The sequence below is a fragment of the Physeter macrocephalus genome, chromosome 21 (genome assembly GCF_002837175.3).
Source record: "Physeter macrocephalus isolate SW-GA chromosome 21, ASM283717v5, whole genome shotgun sequence".
Taxonomy (NCBI): domain Eukaryota; kingdom Metazoa; phylum Chordata; class Mammalia; order Artiodactyla; family Physeteridae; genus Physeter; species Physeter macrocephalus.
In genome coordinates this window covers 108,981,636-109,005,521 of record NC_041234.1, presented here as the reverse complement: position 1 = coordinate 109,005,521, position 23,886 = coordinate 108,981,636, and the positions used below count along the sequence as shown (strand labels likewise).

Sequence of the window (23,886 nt, the reverse complement as noted above, 5' to 3'; positions counted from 1 at the left end):
GGACCAATTCAAGGAGACAGATTTTGGTTCAATAGAAGAAATTGTTTCACCTGGGCATGGCCTTCCTAAAATGAATTGGGATACCCTAAGACATGGGGAATTTCCATTTTTAAGTAGAAATGGACAGTGACTTGGTAGAAATGTTACAGATGTTATTCAGACATTACATGAATAATTGCATTACAGTTATGATTGAGGTTATTTCTCTGCTTCACACTCTGGGAGAAATGAGGTATACTGAAATTTCCAGGCATAACCAGACAGTCTGAGCCTGTGGTCAATCATGTACTCATTCAACAACTGGTTACTGGTTACCTTTGAGGTTTCCATGTACTGTACTAGAACTGGGGATGTCACGATTTAGGACATGGCCTCTGTCTTAAATGTCATAGAGCGGGGTCAGCCAATTATGGCCCTCACATTGATTCCTACCCATCCTCTCTTTTTGTAAGTAAAATTTTCTTGGAACACAACCACTCCCCTTCATTTTCATGTTGTCTATGGCTACTTTTGCACTGCTACAGCCGAATTGAGTAGTTGCAACAGAGGCCATATAGCCTTCAAAACCTAAGATATTTACTATTTGATTCTTTATAGCAAAAGTTTGCTAATGCTTCTTGTAGACAAACATGTACATCTTTAATTTCAATCCAGTGGCCTAGGTACAAAACTGGAGGAGGCACAAAGGCAGCACATATAATTACATCTTCTTGAAGAAGGATCTATCAGAAAATTTTCAGAGTACTTAAACCATATAATCATGCCATCTTTGAGTGGGAAGAGACCTTAGCGGTTCTAACTGTCCGCATTTCCCATCCATTCTTTTACGTATTTCCTCTACAGCATCCCTGATACACTGACATTTCTTTAAGAAGGAAAGCATACATACTCCCTACAGAGAAGTGGCAAAATTTTATAAAATTTAGCCTGCCAGTGTATGCAGAAGAAGTGAGAGAAATCCATAGGTGGCCTATGCAATTCTAAAGGGTATTATGAACCACTTCTCTTCAGGTTGCTGTTTGATTTTCAAACGAAGCAAATTCAGGCTCTTTATGGGCCCTTGCTGATGACACTGAACTGTAGGAAACTTGAGGGAGTGCGGGCTTGCAGACTGTCCACCTTCCCATACAGAAGGATGAAAACCCAGCATTTGCAGGCATTCTTTAACCGCCCTGGCAGTATGCTTAAGTCCTAGTAAGCAGGACTCAAAGGTCCTCGATAAGTAGCTTTAGGGAGACATGGAAGAATAAGCAGAACGACCTCCATCACTTTTACTGTGATATGAGACGGGACCTCCTGGAGTGCTCTCTGCACAGTAGGAATTCTCAAGATAAGTGGTGTTGACTGACTGACTGACTTCTTACAGAATTTATTGTCAGTCTGGGGAGGACTACAACAGTGTGATTACTGATTTGTTAAATATTCTGTTCACTTATACATTTAAAGCCTTGATTCTCTATTTTTAAAATGCAATGTCAGATGGATACTATGAGAAGGGAGGGCTGAAAATTCTTCTGATAAATTCATGAAGGTCTCCTCAGAGGAAAAAAATCCTTTTTTTTTTTCCCTTTTATTTTGACATGACTTTTGACTTCCAGAAAAATCACAATAACAGTATTCTATAGTATACCATGTTTTCCTATATTTTTGCCTTTATAATGCTGCAATAAATAATGTTATGCTTATGTATTTTCATATTGTTGAAGCTAGATGTTCGGGGTAAATCCTGGTAAGTGGGATTGCTGAGTCAATAAGTAAGTACATATATAATTCAGTTGAATATTGCCAAATTCCCTTCCCAAGAGCTGTACCAGTTTGCATTCCCACCAGCTATATATGAGAGTGCCTGTTTCTCCACAACCTCACCTATAGAGAGGGTTATAGTTTTTAATTTTTGCCAATCTGATAGGTGAGAAATCGATTCTTAATGTAGTTTTATCTTGCATATCATTTAGTATGAGTGAGGGTGAATTTTTTTCATAAGCTTAAAGATTATTTTTATATCTTTTGGTGTGAGTTATTCATATTTGGGGCCATTTTTCTATCTGGGATTTGTTTTTCTTCCTTCAGATTTTCAGCATTATTTACATATTAGAGATATTAGCTGTTAACCTGTCATACATGTTGCAGATATTTCTGCTGGTTTGTCAGTTACCTTTTCATTTTGCTTATGGTATTTATTGACATGCATTCATTTAAAAAATTATAGTTATACAATGAGATTTAAAAATCATTTGTTTTATTGTATCTGGATTTGGAGTTCTAGTTAGAAGACCTCTTACTACATCCAGATTAAAGAGGGATTCACCCATATTTTCTTCTAGTGCTTGTATGGTTTCACTTTGCATTAGATCCCTGATCCATTTGGAACTTATTCTAATGTATGGTGTGACGTGTGGATCTAATTTTCTTTTTCCAAATGGTTAACCTTTGTCCCTGCGCCATCTACCAAAAAAGTTTATCTTTGCTCCATTTATTCAATATATGATCTTCCTTATATTCTAAAGTTCCATATTTACTTGGGTCTGTTTCTGAACTTCCTATTCTTTTTCAATGGTCTGTAAATATGTGCTAGTACCACACCTGTTCAATTATAGAGACTTTATAGTATGTTTTATTTTCTGGTAAGGCTAGTACCTGCTCATAGTTTTTCATTTTTGTGTTTCTATGACCCCTGTTAATTTTTCCATGTGAGGTTCAGTGACAGCTTGTCTAACTTGAAGTTTCTTTAAAAACTTGATGTTTTAATTCGGGTTATGTCAAATTTATAATTTAACTCTATATATTAAACTTATAAATTAAGTGACATCTTTATACTGTCGAGTCATCCTATCAAAAAACAAGGAATGACTTTCCATTTCTTCAAGTCTATTTTTGTGTCTTTTATGAATGGAAAAACTTTAAGACAATTAGATTTTTTTTGGACTATTGAAGCTTTTCAGAATACGAAAAATATATTTAATGAACATTCCATTTACATATATAAGTTGAAAAGAGAAGAACAAATCTGTTCCACACCTACTCCAATTGTATTCTGAGCTGGAAATGTCCTAGTTCATCACTTACTCATTCATTCTCATCAGTGACTTCACCGAAGCCAGAGAGCAACTTATCAAAACCAAAGAGAAGAGTTGTAAGGGATGATGATCATGACTGTGATAATAATGATGATTCAAAAATATCTTGACAGTCTGGAATGATCAACCCAAACTTAACAAGTAGAGAAAATTCTACACTGAGGTTCAAAAGTAGAAAAATTGCTTTGGGTGCAGTGCTTTTGATATCTGGAGGAGGTATCTAGATTGACCCATAACTTAACTGGATCCAATAGTTTCTGTTTAGCAGCTGTTAAAATAACATAAGTCATCCAAGCTTCATTAGAACAAATGTGGTGACCAAATCAAGGCAAGCTGTGTACTTCTTGGTTGGACCAAACTGTAGATAGCCCTCTATTTATGAAGAAGAATCTTAAATTAAGGGAAATGTGGACAAACTGGAGAGAATCCAGAGGAGAGCACCCTGAGATGTCAAGATGTCAAGAAAGCATCTCCTGTTAGAAATAGTTGAAAGAACTGGGGATACTGGAGAAAAAGAAGAGAAAACTCGGAGCTCTTACATGTCTTTTGATAAATGGATGTCAGGAGCTCAGACCTGCTCTAGAGACCAGAACAAGAAACAAAAGGAAAGTGAAACAAAGGGGCAGGATTTCCTAATAAAGTTCCAGTTGGCCAAAGCGTTTGTCGGGGAGAGGGAAAGGGAAGGGAAAGGGGGTAGGGAGAGAGAGAATGAGAATGAAAGAATGGACCACGATGGCTCAACAAACAGCAGAAGCAGAGAGCTCAGTTAGGAGGATGTGGGCACAGTACAGGCAGGAGATGATGGTGGTTTGGTCTAGACTCGAGAGTAATCGTGGAGATGATGAAAGAAGTTGGATTTGGAATAGATTTTATAGGTAGAATTAGTGAGATTTATTGATGGATTGGATGTAGGAGTTGATGGAGCGATAAGAATGAAGGATGAATTTTAGGCTTGGGGGCTGAACAACTGGGTGGATGGAGGTGCCATTTATGGAGGTAGGGAATATTGGGGAAAAATCAGGATTGAGTAGTCATGGGATTGGAAATCTCGTGTCCTCCTATGATCATGTCGGTTTTGAGATGTCCACTAAACGTCGAAGTAAAGATATGCCGTTGGCTTTATGAATGTGGCAATAAAGAGAGAAATCAATACTGAAGCTATTGATTGTTCACAGCTCCCACCTAGGTGGTTGATTTCTAGAAGTTGGGCCTAGAGCTAAGTGGTTCATTACTATGTACTATTATATGGTGTCTAGCCTGAGAGATGTGGTAGAAATGGTCAGTGCAAATGAACGCCTGAGAAGCGAGAGATCCGATCGTTGAAGACTGCAGTAGAAGGCTTCCTGCAGGAGGTGGCATGTGTTCTGGGCCCTAAAGGCTATGCCCAGGGAGAGAGGAATGGTGTAAGCATTCAAAGCTCTGCTAAAATACAGTGTGGCCTTAGTTCTTTGTGAGGGTGTGCTTTGACATGGCTTGATTGGATGACTTTGACATTTCCTCAGAGTGCCCTGGGTGCTGCATTCCATTTGGCTTTGGGGTGGAAATGCCCCAATTTTGCCAAAGTGTTTGCTCCTGGTTAAAGGATGTGGACAGTGGAGTGCAGCAGGGCACATGACTTTCAGAGACTCTCAGCTGTCTGTCCCCTGTGTGGTGTGTCTCTAGCGCCAGAGATAACCATTTCCTCCTGAGGTTACACCCTCTGCTTGGACCAGGATGCAGAATAGTTTCTTTGGTGTAGTATCAACTCAGTTTCTCAGGTGGAGAAGCTTTGGAAAGAAATACAGGTGTGCCCGTGGGAAAGCGTATGGGGAGAAAAGCGCTTTCTACACTTGGAAGTGTTGACAGGAGCTGCACCAGCGCACTCTGAGTGGTTCTGCTAAGGCAGCTGCCACCAATGGCTGTGCTATTCCAGGAGGCTGCCATAATCTGATCGTAGCTCATGCTTATTTCACCTTGTGATGTATTCTTTCAAGTCAATCTATTGTTGTCCAGCTCCAAATTCATGCCTCCCATCCTCACCCTGCGTTAGAACTCGGCTTCCCTTCTCTGCCCTTGCTGAAGGCATGTCCTAGGGCACTAGTTTTCAAACTCTGCGTTTCAAAAGCATAGGGCTTCTGAACTGTGGAATGCTAGGAGAGTATGAAGTTAGAGGTCAGACATATTCAGGGTGGGACTAAAGGCCACCTCCCCATACATACCAGCTCTGCTGTTAATTGTTTCTTATTCTGAGTTCTGCCAATGGTTTCATTTACATAAGTTTGAAATTTGCTGTTCTAAAAGTATAAATAATAAATTCAAACTCCTAATTTGACTAGATTCCTTCATTAAATTGGGAGATAATTTTCAGAATTGTTTCCTTACTTCTGGTCAACCTAAGGACATGTTAATTTCCGTGATTAGGTAGGTGATATAGCAAGAAAAATATGAGTGGTTAGGGGAGAATAAGTCTTCAACAAGAACAACAATGACTACAGTAAGGTGGGCCTGGAGAAGTATAGGTCCAGTATTCACCATGGACTGACATAATTAAGCGTATTTTGGCAAACAGTGTTGTTATTTAAGTATCATTTTTTGTTACTCTAGTCATTCATTAATATCTGTTTATTGAGTACCCACTATATGCCAAGCACCATGCTTCATCTTGGAGCCACAAAGATGGACAGAGTTCATAGACGTTTTCATTCTGGTCATTAGCCACACCAGATTTTTAATAGCGCCCCTCCTTCCCCCGGCCCTGTAGAATTAACAGTGCTTAGGTCCTAACACTTGCAGAATTCAACTGGCCCTACACATTTTGGAATCATGAAATTTTAATTTGTTTTTCCATTCCAGCCACTTAGCACAGGACTAATTAAATTGTAGGCCCTAACAGACTCCTCCACTCCTACCCTCCTCCTTTGGATTGCTGGGTCACAAATCCAGTCAAAATACAATCCAGCCATTCAATTTAACAAGAGCTTCAGACATTTTAATATTTAGATTTCTTCCTCAGTGTATGTGGATGCTTATGTTGATCACATATTTTATGCCATCATATCAATTCACTTTATTTCACATGGAATGTATCAAGTTATCTGAAAATATACCAAGAAATTTTGAAAGACTTTCAGGACAGGAAACAGAGAGGTTTCCTGAGACACCAGTATCTGAAAATAGCTTGGCATCTGCTATTACCTTGTATATTTATTTCCCCAGAGTCACCATAGATGGCTTTTGTCATCCACATTCAAGTGTGCTTATTTAAAGTTGAATGTATAGGTCATACACATACTGATTTGTATTTATATAACGTAGAGAAACCCACGTCAACTTGACATCTGACATTAATTTTGCACCTACTTGAAACATCTGCCTTTCCATTTAATTGGTATCAACAAGTAATTATTGCGAGGCTTCCTTTTTAATCTCAAATGAGTCATGATAACATTAGGTAGTATGAAATAAGATTGTTAACCTTTGCCCTACTATTAAGTTGCTATTTCAATATTTCTTTAAAAGTAATGTGGGGCTCTTTTGTATCCCATAGTCTCAAGTGAACTTCTAAGACTTACAAGGGAGTTTCCTGGTGGTCCAGTGGTTAAGACTCCGCGCCTCCATTGCGGGGGGCACGGGTTCAATCCCTGGTTGGGGAACTGAGATTCCGCGTGCCACTCGGTGCGGCCAAAAATTTAAAAATTAAAAAAAAAAATTTTAAGGCTTTTAAGACTGTAGATAATAATTTTCAGAGTTAAAATTATTTGAATGTAGTTTGGTGGGAAGGACAGTCTCAAAAATTGAGGGCTTCCCTAGTGGCGCAGTGGATGAGAATCTGCCTGCCAGTGGAGGGGACACGGGTTCGAGCCCTGGTCCGGGAGGATCCCACATGCCGCGGAGCAACTGGGCCCGTGAGCCACAACTACTGAGCCTGCGCATCGGACAGTCCCAAAAGTTGAGGGCTTCCCTGGTGGCGCAGTGGTTGAGAATCCGCCTGCCAATGCAGGGGACAAGGGTTCGAGCCCTGGTCCGGGAGGATCCCACGTGCCGCGGAGCAACTGGGCCCGTGAGCCACAACTACTGAGCCTGCGCGTCTGGAGCCTGTGCTCCGCAACGAGAGAGGCCGCGATAACGAGAGGCCCGCGCACCACGATGAAGAGTGACCCCCGCTTGCCACAGCTAGAGAAAGCCCTCGCCCAGAAACGAAGACCCAACACAGCAAAAATAAATAAATTAATTAAGAAACTCCTACCCCCAACATCTTCTTTAAAAAAAAAAAAAATTGAAATTTGTCTCCTTCAAAGCTTAACCACAATATAGCACAAAGCAAGACTGAATTGAACAGTTTCTTCTGATACTCTTATACAACAGAGACTTGAATTGCAAAGAAGCCTTTAAAAATAAGATGTGTGTATACGAAAAGTACCTAAGTCAAATTGACAAAGCAGAAAAGCCACATGACGCGCATAGGTCGGGTGATACATCGTGTTACTGATTCTCCTTTTAGGAACCAGGAAGAGCTTGATAATGTATGTGGTTTCAAGTGTGTGTGTGTATATGTGTGCGTATGTGCATCCCACAGACACATATATAAAGCTGGGCTAATTAGGGATGAAGAATTCTCGTCAACAGCATCATTGGCTCCAACTAATGATTGTGTCTGCCCACCCTGGGTGCATATAGGTGCATATTGAAAACAAGAGTCCGGGTTTCTGAGTGATGCTTTCAGGCCCACAGCGCATTGCACCAGTCAGGTGCAGGTGACATGTGACAGGGAATGATGGCGGGAGGAGGAGCTGCGACAATGAGATAGAGGGCATTTTACGAGAAAATGCAATGTCACCTTTGAAGCATCTGTCCGTGAGCATGAAGTGAGTGGTACCAAAAAGCCAAGAAGAGGGGTTTGAGAGGATAGATGAGAAGCAGGGCGCTTGCCATTTACCTTCAACAGTTTTTCCTTGTTAGGGAACTGAGGATATTTTAAGTGAATGAAGAAGAAATTTTTAAGTTTTGTGGGAGCAACGTGTGTCAGGCTTTATAAGTACATTAGGTCTAAATGTGGTAACGTGGGCCTCTCTTTGAAAGGGTCACCCAGAGAAACCGACTCCTTGCTGGAACTCAGTCAGAAAGGATGGCACTGACTGCTCCAAAGTAGGCACTATTTTTCAAAGGGTGGATTCTTGCCGTCATTTGCTTCTCCGTCCTAAATCAGACTGGGTGCTACCCCACCATCTGGCATCAAATCAAAAGACTTCGCTCTGCTGCCCAGAAAGCAACATTGCATTTACGTTTGCTTCCCGGGCGACCCGAGTAGAGATGAATGACACCGAATGGACACCGATAAATAGGAAGCAGCTCCTACCCTCCAGCAGTCTGGATGCTCGTCCTGACTCAGGTAGTTTCCAGTCCCCTATCTCCTACCTGCCCTTTCAGCTATTAGAAGGGATTGTAGTGATTTCTACTCACTTTCTCTAGCGCTTGGATCACCTCTCTTGTTTTTCAGCAATAGCAATTATGCAGCTAAGATAGGTCATGCCTTGACATCCAAATAGAGGAAACTTCAAACCCCAGTGATTTGGATTGGGAAGCTAGAAATGAAAGCAGAAAGGCTAATTAGGAGGTTGATACACCATAGCAAGAAAAAGATGGTAGGCCTGAACCAAGGCAATTATTGCATTTAGAGTTGGGCAAATGTAGGAGTAATTTGCTAAAAAGGTCCGGGAGAACTTGGTGTTGTCTTGGATGTATGGCTCAGAGGGAAGAAAAAAATGATGAGCTTGGGGCTTCAAGACTTGGTCCCTCGACAAATGGAGGTGCCTTTCAAAGAAAGATGGCAGAAGGAAGAGTTGATTTAAGATGCTGAGTTCTGTTTCAAAAAGATGAGTCCGAGGTGCAGGCGCAACATCGCATTGCAGGATTGATGCTCCGGAGGGAGGCCCAAATTTAAGAATGGTGTGAGGAGTACACAGAGTAGATTAGACCACTAGGGAACACGGGTAGAAAGAGAGGGCAAGGGGTCGAGGATGGCCCCCCTTGAATACCTGGTTTTAGGGCCGAGGAAGAAAAAGACAAAGAGAAACTAGGAAAAGAGGGCAGGGAGCAGTGGTCAGAAAAGTAAGTAGCGAACCAGGACAGCACAATGTCATGGAAACCAAGGTAAGAGAGCGGTGGCCAATACTGTTAGAGTCTTCAAAAGATCAAGGAGAGTGTAAGCTGAGACAAAACCGTTGGATTTGGTGGTTATAACGCCAGTCTCTCCCTTTATTATAACAAAATTGAATCAAAACCATGGCTACCATGAAGTTCTTAATAATGGTATAACAAGCGCAATGGATGTTTGAAAGGCTTTGGAGAAGTAAAGTGATCCAATTTTACTTTACTCATTCATTCAACAAAACTTTATCGAACTTTTCTACATGCCAGGCATCATGCAAGATGTTCCCTCTCCGTTGCCAATATCAGTTATAATATTAGCAGTGCCCTCCCCATGCCTTAGACCTAGGTCTTGATGCAGTTATTAATAACTCCTCATTTCATCTTAAAAAATGTCCTGATTGGGGCAATAAATTATATTTATTGCTTGTGGTCCCCGTCTCCAGACTTGTCTGGTCTAGTCCGGTTCTATAACTCTTTCTGCTTCTACAAAGTCTTTCTGAACTCGACTGCAATGGGACCCCTATGTGAGCCATGTTGTCTATGAAAAGAATCAGTCCCCGATTATCTTCACAACTCGTTGTATATTCCCAAACATACGTCTTACAGCTTGTGTAACGTGTCTCACAACATAGACTGTGTGTGTTCCTGAGGCTCACCTGCTCCAGACCTGCCATTCGTGTGTTATCTGCCAAGAATCCGTGACAGCCCTTCAATTTGGATGGATCTTGATGATTCAGAGTGGGTTTGTCAGTTACTCACAGAAATAACTCACGGTACAAACTAGCCTAGATTCATTGTGTTTCGTTTAGGACTGCTGGCATCTTTTCGTATAGTGTGGAGAATAAGTGAGGATGGCAGAACTGACTTGGCTAAACCAAAATTTCTCCAGTGTAGAAATGAGGATTGGGGTATTTTTAGCTGGTTCATAAAGAGTTAAATGTGTTAGCTACAGGCACTTGTAAATCCGGGCTGTGCTTATTTCTCAGGTTTATAAATAACTTAAACCTATGTAGGAGTTAATTAATTTGGCTCCATTCCACCTACAGTTTACCTTCCTGAGGGAATAACTTGACCCTTCTTATACCCTGTGTTTATAGCTATAAAGAGAACTCCCAACGGAACGAAGAAAACCACACTTGGATTGTCTGAGTTTAATTTTTTGTGTACTTCTGTGGAGAAGCTCTAAGATGTCAGGCACAGCACAGAATGTCAGAATACCTCTTCCATTAAGGACAAACACATGCATGGTATTATTCCTGGCTGGAGTTACTTACCATTCTGGGTTTTTCTCCTTTAAATGACTGAGCCGCTACAGCAGAATGAACTTGTGACTTGGTAGCACTGAATTTTCCTTACTCTAGCCTGACCTCTCCTTTCGCTGGTGAATATTTTAAAACAAAATGATTGCCTTTCAGACAATAGGTCTGTTTCTTCACCTCTGAGGCTTCCCATGATTAAATAAGAAGTTACAGGAGTTTTCTCAGTTGTCAGAATCCCAGAATGCAGGAACACTTAACAGTAAGAATAAAAGAGACCACTTGTCATGCTGACAAATTTCACTGGTAACACCTCCGAAAGGATCTGACAGATTAGACTCCAGGTAAGTCCCGAGAACTGAGCGTAACAGACGAAAATGAATTCAGTCGTTTGATGTCATGATGTAAATGAAGTGTGACTTCATAGAAAGTACTCATTCCTGATGCCATGTCCCTTGCGTCATCCAGTTTTCCCAGCCACTGAAGTGACTGCCATCACAAAATGTCGTGACAGAGTCTAGCCCAGTAACTGTGATGGTAGCTTGCATTGTATTGTTGATTTCAATTTTAAAAATGTAATCTCAACGAATCATTCATTTCATGAATGCGACTAAAATTTTATCATAAGTTACAAACAATGGTTGGGAAAAGTCACATACCTAACTCAGGGAATTCTGCTATAAGATCTGAGACACAATGAGCAGATAAAAGTGAGAAGCCATCCACTCTTTTTCAGAGCTATGAAGTCCATTGGATTTCACCATTTTGAGACTTCGGTCCAGGATGGCGAGGAGGCTCCTGCTCTGAGCCATCTTACACTTAGGTTAGAACATTGGCTGTGAGAATAGATCTTGCCTCTTACTCTTGAACCAGCTCAGGGAAAGGATGGCAGTGACAGAGCTGCAGGCTGAGGTCTCATGACTGAAGAGAACACCAACTACTATTTCGTGAGCACTTGTTTTGTGTCAGTGATTCTTCATGTAGACTTGTAATATTTAACTCAATCCTGACATCTCAGTGAGATTGTTCCTGGCCTTGTCTCAATTTTGCAGATAAGGAAGCTGAGAAACTGTCTACTCATTGTCAGCTCAATGACTCTGGGACCTAGGACAGGGCCAGAAATGAAACCCAAGGTTTTTAGAGCACAGTCTATGCTCATTTCTCCACATCGTGCAGCTTCAGATGAAGTGTAAAGGCAGGACAAATTGTCCTAATTGAAGCCTTGCTGAAGCCTTCATGTTTATAGGTTAGTACATCTTGTATGGTATTGATGCCTAGTTTGTTAGAATCCTTACTTTCATGCCTATCAAGATTTTCATGGCACCTGTATTAGCCCAGGTGTTTCTAATCACAGGGCCTTTGGTAGGCCCTGACCGCCATCCGCTTACTCCTTGCACGTTACAGTCTAAGATTGCCCTGCACTCTGCATTCTAAGCACCCTGGATTTCCTGGTTGGGGGTTTCTCATGATCAAACTACTCAGTCCTAGAAGTAGACAGAGCTCTCTTTTTGTGTGTCTGCAGATGGAAGCACCTCAAGCCACACTCAGGGCGTGGATTAGTTTCCTGTGGTAGCCATAACAAATGGCCACGGACTTGGTGGCTTAAAACAACAGAATTTTATTCTTTCGCATTTCTGGAGGCCAGAAATCCAAAATCGAGTTTTGGCAGTGCTGCACTCCATCCAGAGGCTCTAGGAGAGGATCTGTTCCTTGCCTCTTCTAGTTTGGGGTGGCTCCAGGCATTCCTTGGTGTTCCTTGGTTTGTAACTTCACCACTTTAATCTACGCCTCTGTCTTCATATCACCTCCTCTTCTACTGTGGCTTTTCCTCCTCTTTCTCCAATATCCCTTGCCTTTCCTTTATTAAGGACATTTGTAATTGGATTTAGGGCCCACCCAGATAATTGAGGATGATCTCATCTCAAGATCCTTAATTTAATGACATCTGCAAGGACCCTCTTTTTTCAAATATGGTGATATTCGCAGGTTCAGGGATTAGGGTGTGTACATATCTTGTGAGAGAATCAGGTTCCCCACCAGTGCTCTGAACCACAGGGAATCAGGCTGCCCAGGGCCAAACTGAGTCACTAGGAATGGGAAGATAAGATGGTGGCTACCCTCCCCTCCTACCTTTTAAAATATGGCCACTCACCCGTTGCACCCTCCAGTCCCCAAGCTACCCTGACACCCCGTGAGATCAGTCTCAGGTCAATTGAGGTCCATCCATTCGTGTAAACAGGGTAGTATAAGAGAGCTCACAAGAGCTTAGGAATCTCACAGAACTGGGTTTGAAGTTACTCAAAACACGTCCTTTTGACGTGACCTTGGACATGTTCACTGACCTCCTCTAGGACTCAGTTTGCTCACCTGCAAAACAGAAATGAGATGAAGCGATCCATTTTGGTCAGAGGGTCCTGTAAGAGAAAAAAGTGTCTTGGCTTTGGGGACAGACAGACATGGGTTTGTTTCCTGGCTTTGCCACCCACTGAGCACAGTTTGGGGCAAGACACTGAAAATCTCCTAAAGCTCAGTTTCCTCATCCACACACGATAGGGATAATACCCCTTATCTTACAGAGATGCTAAGATTTAATAGTAAAAGTTACAGAAACTATAGTTGGTGTCAATGCATGTTTATTATATCCCTTATTATTGTTGTTGTTGTCGTCGTCAGCTACGACTTAGAGAGGGCAGAATCTATGCTAGACGTCCTACCATGCGCTGTGGCGCAATGCACAGATGCATCTTGGTCCTCCTGTAGAGAAGACTGAGCTTTTAGAAGGCGAAAGATGGTATGATTGTGAGAAACTAGAAACACCACTCAACGTATGCCCCTGAAAATTAATTCCTTGGGATACGGTTAAGTTATAGGCACTCTTGGGTGAAAGTGCATAAATTTGAAGAGTTTAAAAAGGGATGAAGGAGCTAAGGGTGAATTATGTTTTAAGGAGCAAACATTTTAACTCTGGTGAACATTTTGATATCAGGACCACAGATCAAAGCTAATGTCTTTCCTGTCAAAATTCGTAGATTTTACATATGTCCTGGGGAAAAGTTGACAAATGTAGACAACTAACAAATGAACCCCTTTTAATTGCTTTTTACTTTTCTAGCCGAATGCTCATGGAGATTTTCTTCTTGTTTTACTGGCGAATTCCATTTAGGGTCATTAGAGTGACAAAACCAGCTTGACTGTTCTTAAGTATCTTGCTTTGTACAGACGTTAAAGTGTTGCTGCAGACATCAAGATATTACAGTTCAGACCACCGAGGGAGCCTTCCAGGTCAACAGTCCACATTAGCCGGGTTCCTGCCTCCTTTGATTGCAGTTAAGTACAAAACGGCTGTTAAGTCTTTCGACAGCAGTTCAAATGCGTTACCACAATCAATAATAGAGGAAAAGGACTTCCCTAAAGAAAGCGGCCAGTGAACAGTGACATACAGAAGGCAGGCCTTGACATCATACTAAGCATCAGGTCAAGGAAGTAGAACTTTTGTTGCCTGCATGTGCAAATCCAGGTTCTGAGGATCCATTCTCGTGCTCATTTGTTCAATAGAGACAGCGATTAAGTGCTGCTGACCCTTGAACAATGGGGGGATTAGGGGCACCGACCCCCCACAGAGTCAAAAATCTGCCTAGAACTTGATAGTTGGCTGGCTGTATCCGAGGTTCTGCATCTGCAGGTTCAACCAATCGTGGATCATCTGGCATGTACTGTACTATGTATCTAGTGAAAAAAATATTCGCGTGTAAGTGGACCCGCGCAGTTCACATTCGTGTTGTTCAAGGGTCAACTCTAGCTTGCAAATTCACCAGCCTTGTGCCAGATGCTGGCAATACAGAGATAAAGAAGACAGCCTTGACGGGGAATCTCTAAAAGTTATTGTGACACACTCCTCATTTTAGGAAGGGTAAGGGCAGAGTGCAGCGGACACTTGGCAGAGGAGGGGCCATTTCATCTACATTTGAGAGGGTGGAATGGGAACTAAGCCTGGATATCAGAGGCAGAGATTTTATTAAAGGCAAAGGACAAAGGCACAGAGATGTGAAAACAAACAAACAAAAAAGCATTAAGATAGGTGAAGGGGGAAGGGCTGGCTCTTTGGGTCTGAACATATCTAGGAAGTGTTTCTGGGTAGATCCAGGACCAGGTGATGGATAGGATATAGGAGAGGAAAGAGGCTGAACGTCTGTGAAGCCTTACTTAGGCTTGGGCCCTGGGTGGGCAGTTTGGGTTTGCCCAGGGTACTTTCTCTGTGCAGCAAAATCTGGCCACCAGAGACAGCGCATCCCTGGAGCTCCTGCAGCCACATCTGGGTGACTAAGGGCTAATTCAAATATCAATTAATCGTTCCTCATTTAATTTCTTTTAAAACTTTTTCACAGTGCAGATAATGAGGAAAAGTCTTCTGCTTTGAAAAGTCAAGCAGGATCCACCACTTTAAAGAAATTAGTCTCAAACTCTTGCAGATTGGAAGCTAGTAAGCGAGCAGATATTGGCAGTTTGGTTCAGGAGCTTCAAGATTTCCCTGTCTCACTAAAGAAACATTGAATCATTGGTTAACCATGAAGGTTTTCCAAGGAAAAAGAGGAAAGTCCCAGTGATTTTTTTGTTTGTTTATTTCTTATAAAACTATTACATTTCCTCTCTTTGACCTGGTGCGAGTAGAATTGGTAATGTGTTGCAACTTGAAAACTAGCAGTTGATTACGGAATCTTAATGTTAACAGGGACCATTTCAATAACATTAAGGCTCAGAGAGGTTATGTGGCTTGCCCAGAGTCACACAGCTACTTAGTGGCAGATCTAGCTGGACCAGAAGACAGAAGGCCAAGGTTTTTATTACCTTTCCTTTCGTCGGTGCTGCCCTCTGGCCATGGTAGTGAATGATGGTTGCATTTCGCTGGGTGGTGAGAAAGGACAGTGGGAGGTGAGGTAAAGAGATGGGTGGGGGAGTTCTAACAAACTCTTGGAGGCAGGAAGTTCTCTGGCTCACTGTAACTCCTTGGAGAAACCAGCCCACTTGAAGCAGGGGCTTCAGATTAGAGAAACATGGAAATCAGTCCTCCGGGAAGACCCTGGAGATGCCAGACTAATTGACCCAGGCTTGGTAAAGAACTGCCAAGGGCTTTTAATTTCCTACAAATAAAACAACCTTCTCCTCCTCCAGTGCAGATATGGAGTGGGTGTTTATATGGTGGTTCCCTTGCCCTCTCCCTCAGTTTGTTTTCTGGAAAGTGGAGGGTGAAATCCCTCCCTGGCTTTTCCCACAGGACTGGTTGGGAAAATAGGGAGGAAAAGGAGTTTAGATTTTATTCTAAGTCTCTTGGGTAGTCCCTGGAAGATTTTAAGTAAGGAAATGAATGATACGATTTTTTTAACCATGTTTTAAAATTGAAATATAGTTAATTTACAATGTTGTGTTAGTTTAGGTGTACAGCCAAGCGATTCAGTCATGTATATATATGTATTCTTTTTCAGATTCCTTTCCATTATAGGTTATTACAAGATATTGAACATAGTTTCCTGTGCTATACAGTAGGTCCTTGTTGGTTATCTATTTTATAAATAGTCATTGGTTAACCATGAAGGTTTTCCAAGGAAAAAGAGGAAAGTCCCAGTGATTTTTTTGTTTGTTTATTTCTTATAAAACTATTACATTTCCTCTCTTTGACCTGGTGCGAGTAGAATTGGTAATGTGTTGCAACTTGAAAACTAGCAGTTGATTACGGAATCTTAATGTTAACAGGGACCATTTCAATAACATTAAGGCTCAGAGAGGTTATGTGGCTTGCCCAGAGTCACACAGCTACTTAGTGGCAGATCTAGCTGGACCAGAAGACAGAAGGCCAAGGTTTTTATTACCTTTCCTTTCGTCGGTGCTGCCCTCTGGCCATGGTAGTGAATGATGGTTGCATTTCGCTGGGTGGTGAGAAAGGACAGTGGGAGGTGAGGTAAAGAGATGGGTGGGGGAGTTCTAACAAACTCTTGGAGGCAGGAAGTTCTCTGGCTCACTGTAACTCCTTGGAGAAACCAGCCCACTTGAAGCAGGGGCTTCAGATTAGAGAAACATGGAAATCAGTCCTCCGGGAAGACCCTGGAGATGCCAGACTAATTGACCCAGGCTTGGTAAAGAACTGCCAAGGGCTTTTAATTTCCTACAAATAAAACAACCTTCTCCTCCTCCAGTGCAGATATGGAGTGGGTGTTTATATGGTGGTTCCCTTGCCCTCTCCCTCAGTTTGTTTTCTGGAAAGTGGAGGGTGAAATCCCTCCCTGGCTTTTCCCACAGGACTGGTTGGGAAAATAGGGAGGAAAAGGAGTTTAGATTTTATTCTAAGTCTCTTGGGTAGTCCCTGGAAGATTTTAAGTAAGGAAATGAATGATACGATTTTTTTAACCATGTTTTAAAATTGAAATATAGTTAATTTACAATGTTGTGTTAGTTTAGGTGTACAGCCAAGCGATTCAGTCATGTATATATATGTATTCTTTTTCAGATTCCTTTCCATTATAGGTTATTACAAGATATTGAACATAGTTTCCTGTGCTATACAGTAGGTCCTTGTTGGTTATCTATTTTATAAATAGTAGTGTGTATATGTTAATCCCAAACTCCTAATTTCTCTCTCCCTCCCCACCCCACTATCCCCTTTGGTAACCATAAGTTTGTTTTCTATGTCTGTGAGTCTGTTCCTGTTTTGTAAAAAAGTTGATTTATATCACTTTTTTAGATTCCACATATAAGTGATATCATATATTTGTCTTCTTCTTTCTGACTTACTTCACTTTGTATGATAATCTCTAGGTCCATCCATGTTGCTTTGAATGGCATTATTTCATTCTTTTTTATGGCTGAGTAATATTCCATTGTCTATATATATATATATATATATATATATATACACACCACATCTTCTTTATCCATTCATCTGTCAACGGACACTTAGGTTGTTTCCATGTATTGGCTATTATAAATAGTGCTGCTATGAACATTGGGGTGCATGTATCTTTTCAAATTAGAGTTTTCTCCAGATATACGCCCAGGAGTGGGATTGCTGGATCATATGGTAGTTCCAGTTTTCGTTTTTTAAGGAACCTCCATACTGTTTTCCATAGCGGCTGCACCAATTTACATTCCCATCAACAGTGTAGGAAGGTTCCCATTTCCCCACACCCTCTCCAGCATTTATTGTTTGTAGACTTTTTAATGATGGCCATTCTGACCGGTGTGAGGTGATACCTCATTGTAGTTTTGATTTGCATTTCTCTAATAATTAGCGATATTGAGCGTCTTTTCATGCACTTGTTGACTGTGTGTATGTCTTCTTTGGAGAAATGTCTATTTAGGTCTTCTGCCCATTTTTTTATTAAGTTGTTTGTTTTTTAACATTATTAATTTGTATGAGCTCTTTTTATATTTTGCAAATTAATTCCTTGTTGGTTGCATCATTTGCATATTTTCCCCTAGACCGCAGATTGTCTTTTTGTTTTGTTTATGGTTTCCTTTGTTGTGCAAAAGCTTTTAAGTTTGATTATGCCCCATTTGTTTAGTTTTATTTTTATTTCCATTACTCTAGGAGATGGATCCAATAAAATATTGCTGCAATTTATGTCAAAGAGTGTTCTGCCTATGTTTTCCTCTAGGAGTTTTATAGTATCTGGTCTTACAGTTAGGTCTTTGATCCATTTTGAGTTTATTTTTGTATCTGGTGTTAGAGAATGTTTGGTTTCGTTCTTCTACATGTAGCTCTCCACTTTTCCCAGCACCACTTATTGAAGAGGCTGTCTTTTCTCCATTGTATATTCTTGCCCCCTTTGTCATAGATTAATTGACCATAACTATGTGGATTTAATCTCTGGGCTTTTTATCCTGTTCCATTGATCTACATGTCTTGTTTTTGTGCCAGTACCATACTGTTTTGATGACTGTAGCTTTGTAGTATAGTCTGAAGTCGGAGAGCATGATTCTTCCAGTTATGTTTCTGTTATTCTTTCTCAAGATTGTTTTGGTTATTTGGGGTCTTTTGTGTTTCCATACAAATGTTTAAATTTTTTGTTTCATTTCTGTGAAAAATGCCATTGGTAATTTGATAGGGATTGCATTGGATCTGTAGATTGCCTTGGGTAGTACAGTCATTTTAACAATATTGACTCTTCCTATGCAAGGACACAATATATCTTTCCATCTGTTTCTATGGTCTTCAATTCTTTCATCAACGTCTTATAGTTTTCAGAGTACAGGTCTTTTGCCTCTTTCGATAGGCTTATTCCTAGGTATTTTTTTTAAATGTGGTAGTAAATAGGAGTGTTTCCCTAGTTTCTCTTTCTGATATTTCATTGTCAGTGTATAGAAATGCAACAGATTTCTGTATATTTATTTTGTACCGGCAACTTTACCAAATTCACTGGTGAGCTCTAGTAGTTTTCTGGTAGTGTCTTTAGGACTTTCTGTGCAGAGGATCATGTCACCTCCAAACAGTGAAAGTTTTACTTATTTTCTAATTTATATTCTTTTATTTCTTTTTCTTCTCTGATTGCTGTGGCTAGGACTTCCAAACCTATGTTGAATAAAAGTGATGAGAGTTGGCATCCTTGTCTTGTTCCTATCCGAGAGGGAATGCTTTCAGCTTTTCACCTTTGAGTATGATGTTAGCTATGGGTTTATCATATATGACCTTTATTATGTTGAGGTATATTCTCTCTGTGCCCACTTTCTGGAGAGTTTTTATTATAAATGGATGTTGAATTTTATCAAAAGTTTTTTTTCTGCATCTATTGAGATGATCATGTGGTTTTTATTCTTCAATTTGGTGCTGAAATGAGGACCTCCATGAGACCTCACGCCGATGAATAGTCCCTGGGGTCTGAGATTCTCTGTTAATTCGGTGTTTCAGACTTGGAGCTCCCAATGCAGGAACTTTGGTCCGACCCCCAGCTGGGAATCCACGGAGATATTCCTGAAAGTGGCCAGAGTCTGGAGTGCTTCAGGCGCAGACACCCCAAGCTGGCGCCCCTCACTTGACTGTGATAGTTTTAAGGTGCCTATTAGACATCCAAATGGCAATGTCAAGCAGGCAGTTGGATATAAGCGGAAATGTAAACCTGGGAGTCATCAGTACATAGACAGTATTTAAAGCTATAGGACTGAATGAGGTCACTTAGGATGAGAAGAAAAGGAGGCTGCAAAACAGATTGGGAGAGAGGCCAGTGTGATAGAAATAGAACCAGGAGAGTGCAGCGTTCTGGAAGCCAAGGGAAGAACAGGTTTTAAAACGGATGGAATAGTCAGATGTGTCAAGTCCTGCGGGGAATCAAGTAAATTAAGAGCAGAGAAGAGACCACTGACTTCGATGACATGAAGGTCATTGATAACTTTTGCAAAAACAGTGTCTGTAGAGCGAGTGGTGAGGAGAGAAACTGAAATTAGAGTTGAGGAAAAAATGAGAGATGTAGGGGCTTCCCTGGTGGTGCAGTGGTTGGGAGTCTGCCTGCCAATGCAGGGGACATGGGTTCGAGCCCTGGTCCTGGGGGATCCCACATGCCACGGAGCAACTGGGCCCATGTGCCACAACTACCGAGTCTGCATTCTAGAACCTACGAGTGGCAACTGCTGAGCCCGCGTGCCACAACTACTGAAGCCCGTGCGCCTAAAGCCCGTGCTCCGCAACAAGAGAAGCCACCGCAATGAGAAGCCCACGCACCGCGGCAGAGTGGCCCCCGCTCGCCGCAACTAGGGAAAGCCCGCGTGCAACAACGAAGACCCAGCACAGCCATAAATAAATAAATAAATTTTTTCAAATGAGAGATGTAAAGTCAAAACGGTGACTGTAGACTACTTACACAAGAGATTTTCTTGTGAAGTGCATCAGAAATGAGTTGGCAGGTGGAATGGAGATTTAGGGTAAAAGGAATTTTTTGTAAAAATGGGCAATACCTAAGGCAAGCCCATTTGCTGCTGAAGATGATCAGAGGGAGATGGAGAAATTTGAGATGCAAGAAAGAGAGGGAATAATGAGAGGAAGGGGACCCCTTAGAAGGCTAGAGGGGATGCGATGAACACTGAGCACAAGTGGAGGTGATAGCCACAGAGAGAAGCAGGGATATTTCACTATAGGGCTGCTCCTTTGTCAATTGAGTGGGGCAAAAACATCATCTGTGAGCGAAAGCTTAGATGTTGGATTTGTTTTTAGGTTTGAGAAGGGAGAGGAAGCTGTGAAATCGTTGTTTTGGACAGTAGGAATGTGAACATGAAAGCAAGTGGTGTCATGTTCAGGCAACATAGAGGGCTCGTTTGAAATTTAAAATCAGGGTTTTAAATTTTAAAATGAAACCTGCCAACACTGCTGTGTGTTTTTGCAGACAATATTCAGCTGCCAAAATAGAGGGATGTAGTAGGCAGGGAGGAGAGTTGACTGAGGTTGGGACTTTGTAAGGCAGATGTGATAGAGGGAGAGAGAAATTAGTGAGCTAAGCTTGTTTGCAGGAGTGAATACAGTGATGGATTGTTAAGTCAAAGGTTTGGATAGAGTGAATTGAAGACACAGGGTAGATGATTTAACTGTGAGAAGGTGGTGAGTACCTTGCAGGCCTTGATGAAGTTAATTACTGAATGATCTGGAAGGAAGAGAAACAGGCAGATAGAGAAAGAGGAGCCCAAAAGGGAGATTGAGGAGTGACCTGTGAAGACGGAGAGGGAAAGAATGTTTCTAGAAGGAAGGAGCAGTCAGCAGGGTGAGACATCAAGTAAGATAGGGATAGAATGACAAGAAGATCGTTTTTGACCTTGACAAGAGCCATTTCAGTGGAATGATAGGATCCATTGTGGTGGACTGAGAATTGATGGGGGATGAGGAAGTTGAGACAGAGAAATCAGAAGCTGGTTGTGCAGGGAAACTGATAAAAAAATAGGTGGCTGCTAGAGAGGAATATGGGGCCTTAAGTGACTGAGCAACACTTGATTTTTTTTTTTAATGGAAATTATTATTGGTATAATTGTAGATTCACATGCAGTCGCAAGAAATAAACAGAGATTTTTTATGCATGACCTGCCCAGCTTCCCTCAACGATCACATCCTGCATTAACACCGTACAATATACCACCCAGGACATTGACACTGCTATAAAATGCCAATTCTACCCAGATTTCCCCAGCAGCACCTGCACTTGCATGTGCGTATACATATTAAATTCTGTACAATTTTATCACTTGTGCGAGTTATGTGTGCATCAACACTCTTAGGGCTACACACGGTTCCAACACCAGATGGATCCCTCGTGTCGCTCTTTTATAACCACATACATCACCCTCCTGCATCCCTCTCGCCATCCCTCCCCCATCCCTAACTGCTTGCAACCACTAATCTCTTTTCCATTTCTATAATTTTGTCATTTCTTGAATGCTATATATGTGAAATCACACAGGTATGTAAACTTTGGGAATTGGCTTTTCTCATTCAGCATAATTCCCTGAGATTCACCCAGGTATTGTGCATATCAATAACTATTTTCCTTTTTATTCCTGAGTTCCATGATATAGATATACCACACTTAGCATAACCATTCACCCATTAAAGAACATCTGAGCTGTTACCTACTGGTTTTCTGATCTTAACATAAAGCTGCTTTAAACATATTTGTACAGATCTTTGTGTGAAGATGGGTTTTCATTTCTCTGCGATAAATTCTTAGGAGTGCAGTTACTGGGTCATGTGATAGTTGCATGTTTAATTTTTTAAGGGACTGCCAAACCATTTTCCAGAGTGGCTGCACCATTTTACATTCTTAAGAGCAATAGGTGAGTGATCCAGTTATTGGCATCATCACCAGAATTTTCTCTTGTTATTTTTTATTTTAGCCATTCTGCTAAGTGTACAGTGGTATCTTATTGTGCTTTTAATTTGTGTTTCCCTGATAGCTAATGATTTTGAATGGTTTTTTATGTGCTTATTGGCCCTCTATATATCCACTTTGGTGAAATATCTGTTTATGACTTTTGTCGATTTTTTTTTTTTTTCAGTTGGATTTTTTGATTTTTACTTGAGCTTTTTGTGTTTTTTTACTTTTATTTGCATTTATTTTTTGCGGCATTTATTCCCGGGCCATAAGTTTTTGTTTCTTCAGTTTCTTCCGGGATATCTTTTTCTTCTGGGCAACCTCCTCTTGTGGTTTAGGAACAATCTGTTCTTTTTCAGTAAGGATCATCTCAGTGTGGCAGGGAGATCTCATGTATGGGTTGATCCGACCATGAGCTCTGCGCCGCATCTTGGGGGCTTTGTTCACCTGGATGTGCTCAATGACCAGAGAATCTACCTCTAAGCCCTTAAGTTCAGCGTTACTCTCTGCATTTTTGAGCATGTGCAATAAAAATTCAGCACTCTTTTTGGGCCACCAACCCTGCTTCCAGCCCCACCGTTTGGCCTGGGCACACCTACCAACTCCACCATTGTAACGATGGAATGGCACACATTGCTTCTTTAAAGTGACGTCCTTCAGATACTTGGTGGCTTTTTGGATATGCATACTCTTAATGGCCTGGGCAGTTTCACGAGTGTTCTTAAAGTGAACACGAAGATTTGAACTTCTTGACATGCATGATTTTGTGGGGTTTTCTGGGTCAAGTGAACAGCGAACCATTTTTAGAGGTCACCTCAGGCCGCTTACTGGAAAAGCTACTCTTGAGCTTTGACAGTTCTCTATATAGTCTAGATACTCTAGATAGTTTTAGTCAGATATGTGGTTTGCATATATTTTCTCCCAGACTGTAGCTCGTGTTTTCATTCTCTGCATGGCCTTTCTCAGAGAAAATAATTTTCTTGAAAAAATTTTCTTGAATTTCACTTGAAAGATTGTGATACTCCCTCCTGTTCTTCATGGTTTCAGATGAGAAATCTGCAGTCAATTCAATTGGTATTCTCTCTGGGTAATGTGTTGTTTCTGTTTGGCTGCTTTCAAGATTTCTTTTTTTGTCTTTATTCATCAGAAGTTTAATTATAATGTGTCTTGGCATGCATTTCTTTGTGTTTATACTATTTGGAGTTTGCTCAGCATCTTGAATCTATAGGTCTGCATCTTTCACCAAACTTGGGAAGTTTTTAGCCCTTATTTTTTTACATTTTTTCAGTTCCATTTTCTTCCTCTCCTTCTTGGAGTCCTATGATATGAATATTGGATCTTCTGTTGTTATTCCACAGATCTCTGAGGTTCTGTTCATTTTTTTTACAGTCTGTTTAATTGCTGTTATTCATATTTTGTGAATTCTGTTGATCCATTCTCAAGTTCACTGATTCTGTCCTCTGTCATCAATCTACTATTGATTTCATCCAGTGATTTTTAAATTTATATTATTGTATTTTTCATTTTTATAATTTCCATCTTGTTCTTTTTTATAATTTGTATTTCTTTTCTGAGATTCTATATTTTTTC

The 23,886-nt window shown here is 41.0% G+C and overlaps 2 protein-coding genes across 11 annotated transcripts in view; one reads left to right on the top strand and one right to left on the bottom strand.

Annotated features, from left to right (window-relative positions):
• The window catches only part of FGF13 (fibroblast growth factor 13), a 543,918-nt gene that overhangs the window by 381,480 nt on the left and 138,552 nt on the right, over positions 1 to 23,886 (top strand). The window lies entirely within an intron of this gene.
• Positions 22,515 to 23,105, bottom strand: LOC102979128 (60S ribosomal protein L17-like). The gene has a single exon (XM_055081568.1). It carries the CDS (start codon positions 23,095 to 23,097, stop codon positions 22,552 to 22,554), a length of 546 nt encoding a protein of 181 aa, XP_054937543.1. The 5' UTR covers positions 23,098 to 23,105; the 3' UTR covers positions 22,515 to 22,551.

What these genes read in the sequence shown, in the direction of transcription:
- LOC102979128 (XM_055081568.1), bottom strand. Translation starts at nt 23,097, where the DNA reads ATGGTTCGCTGTTCACTTGACCCAGAAAACCCCACAAAATCATGCATG.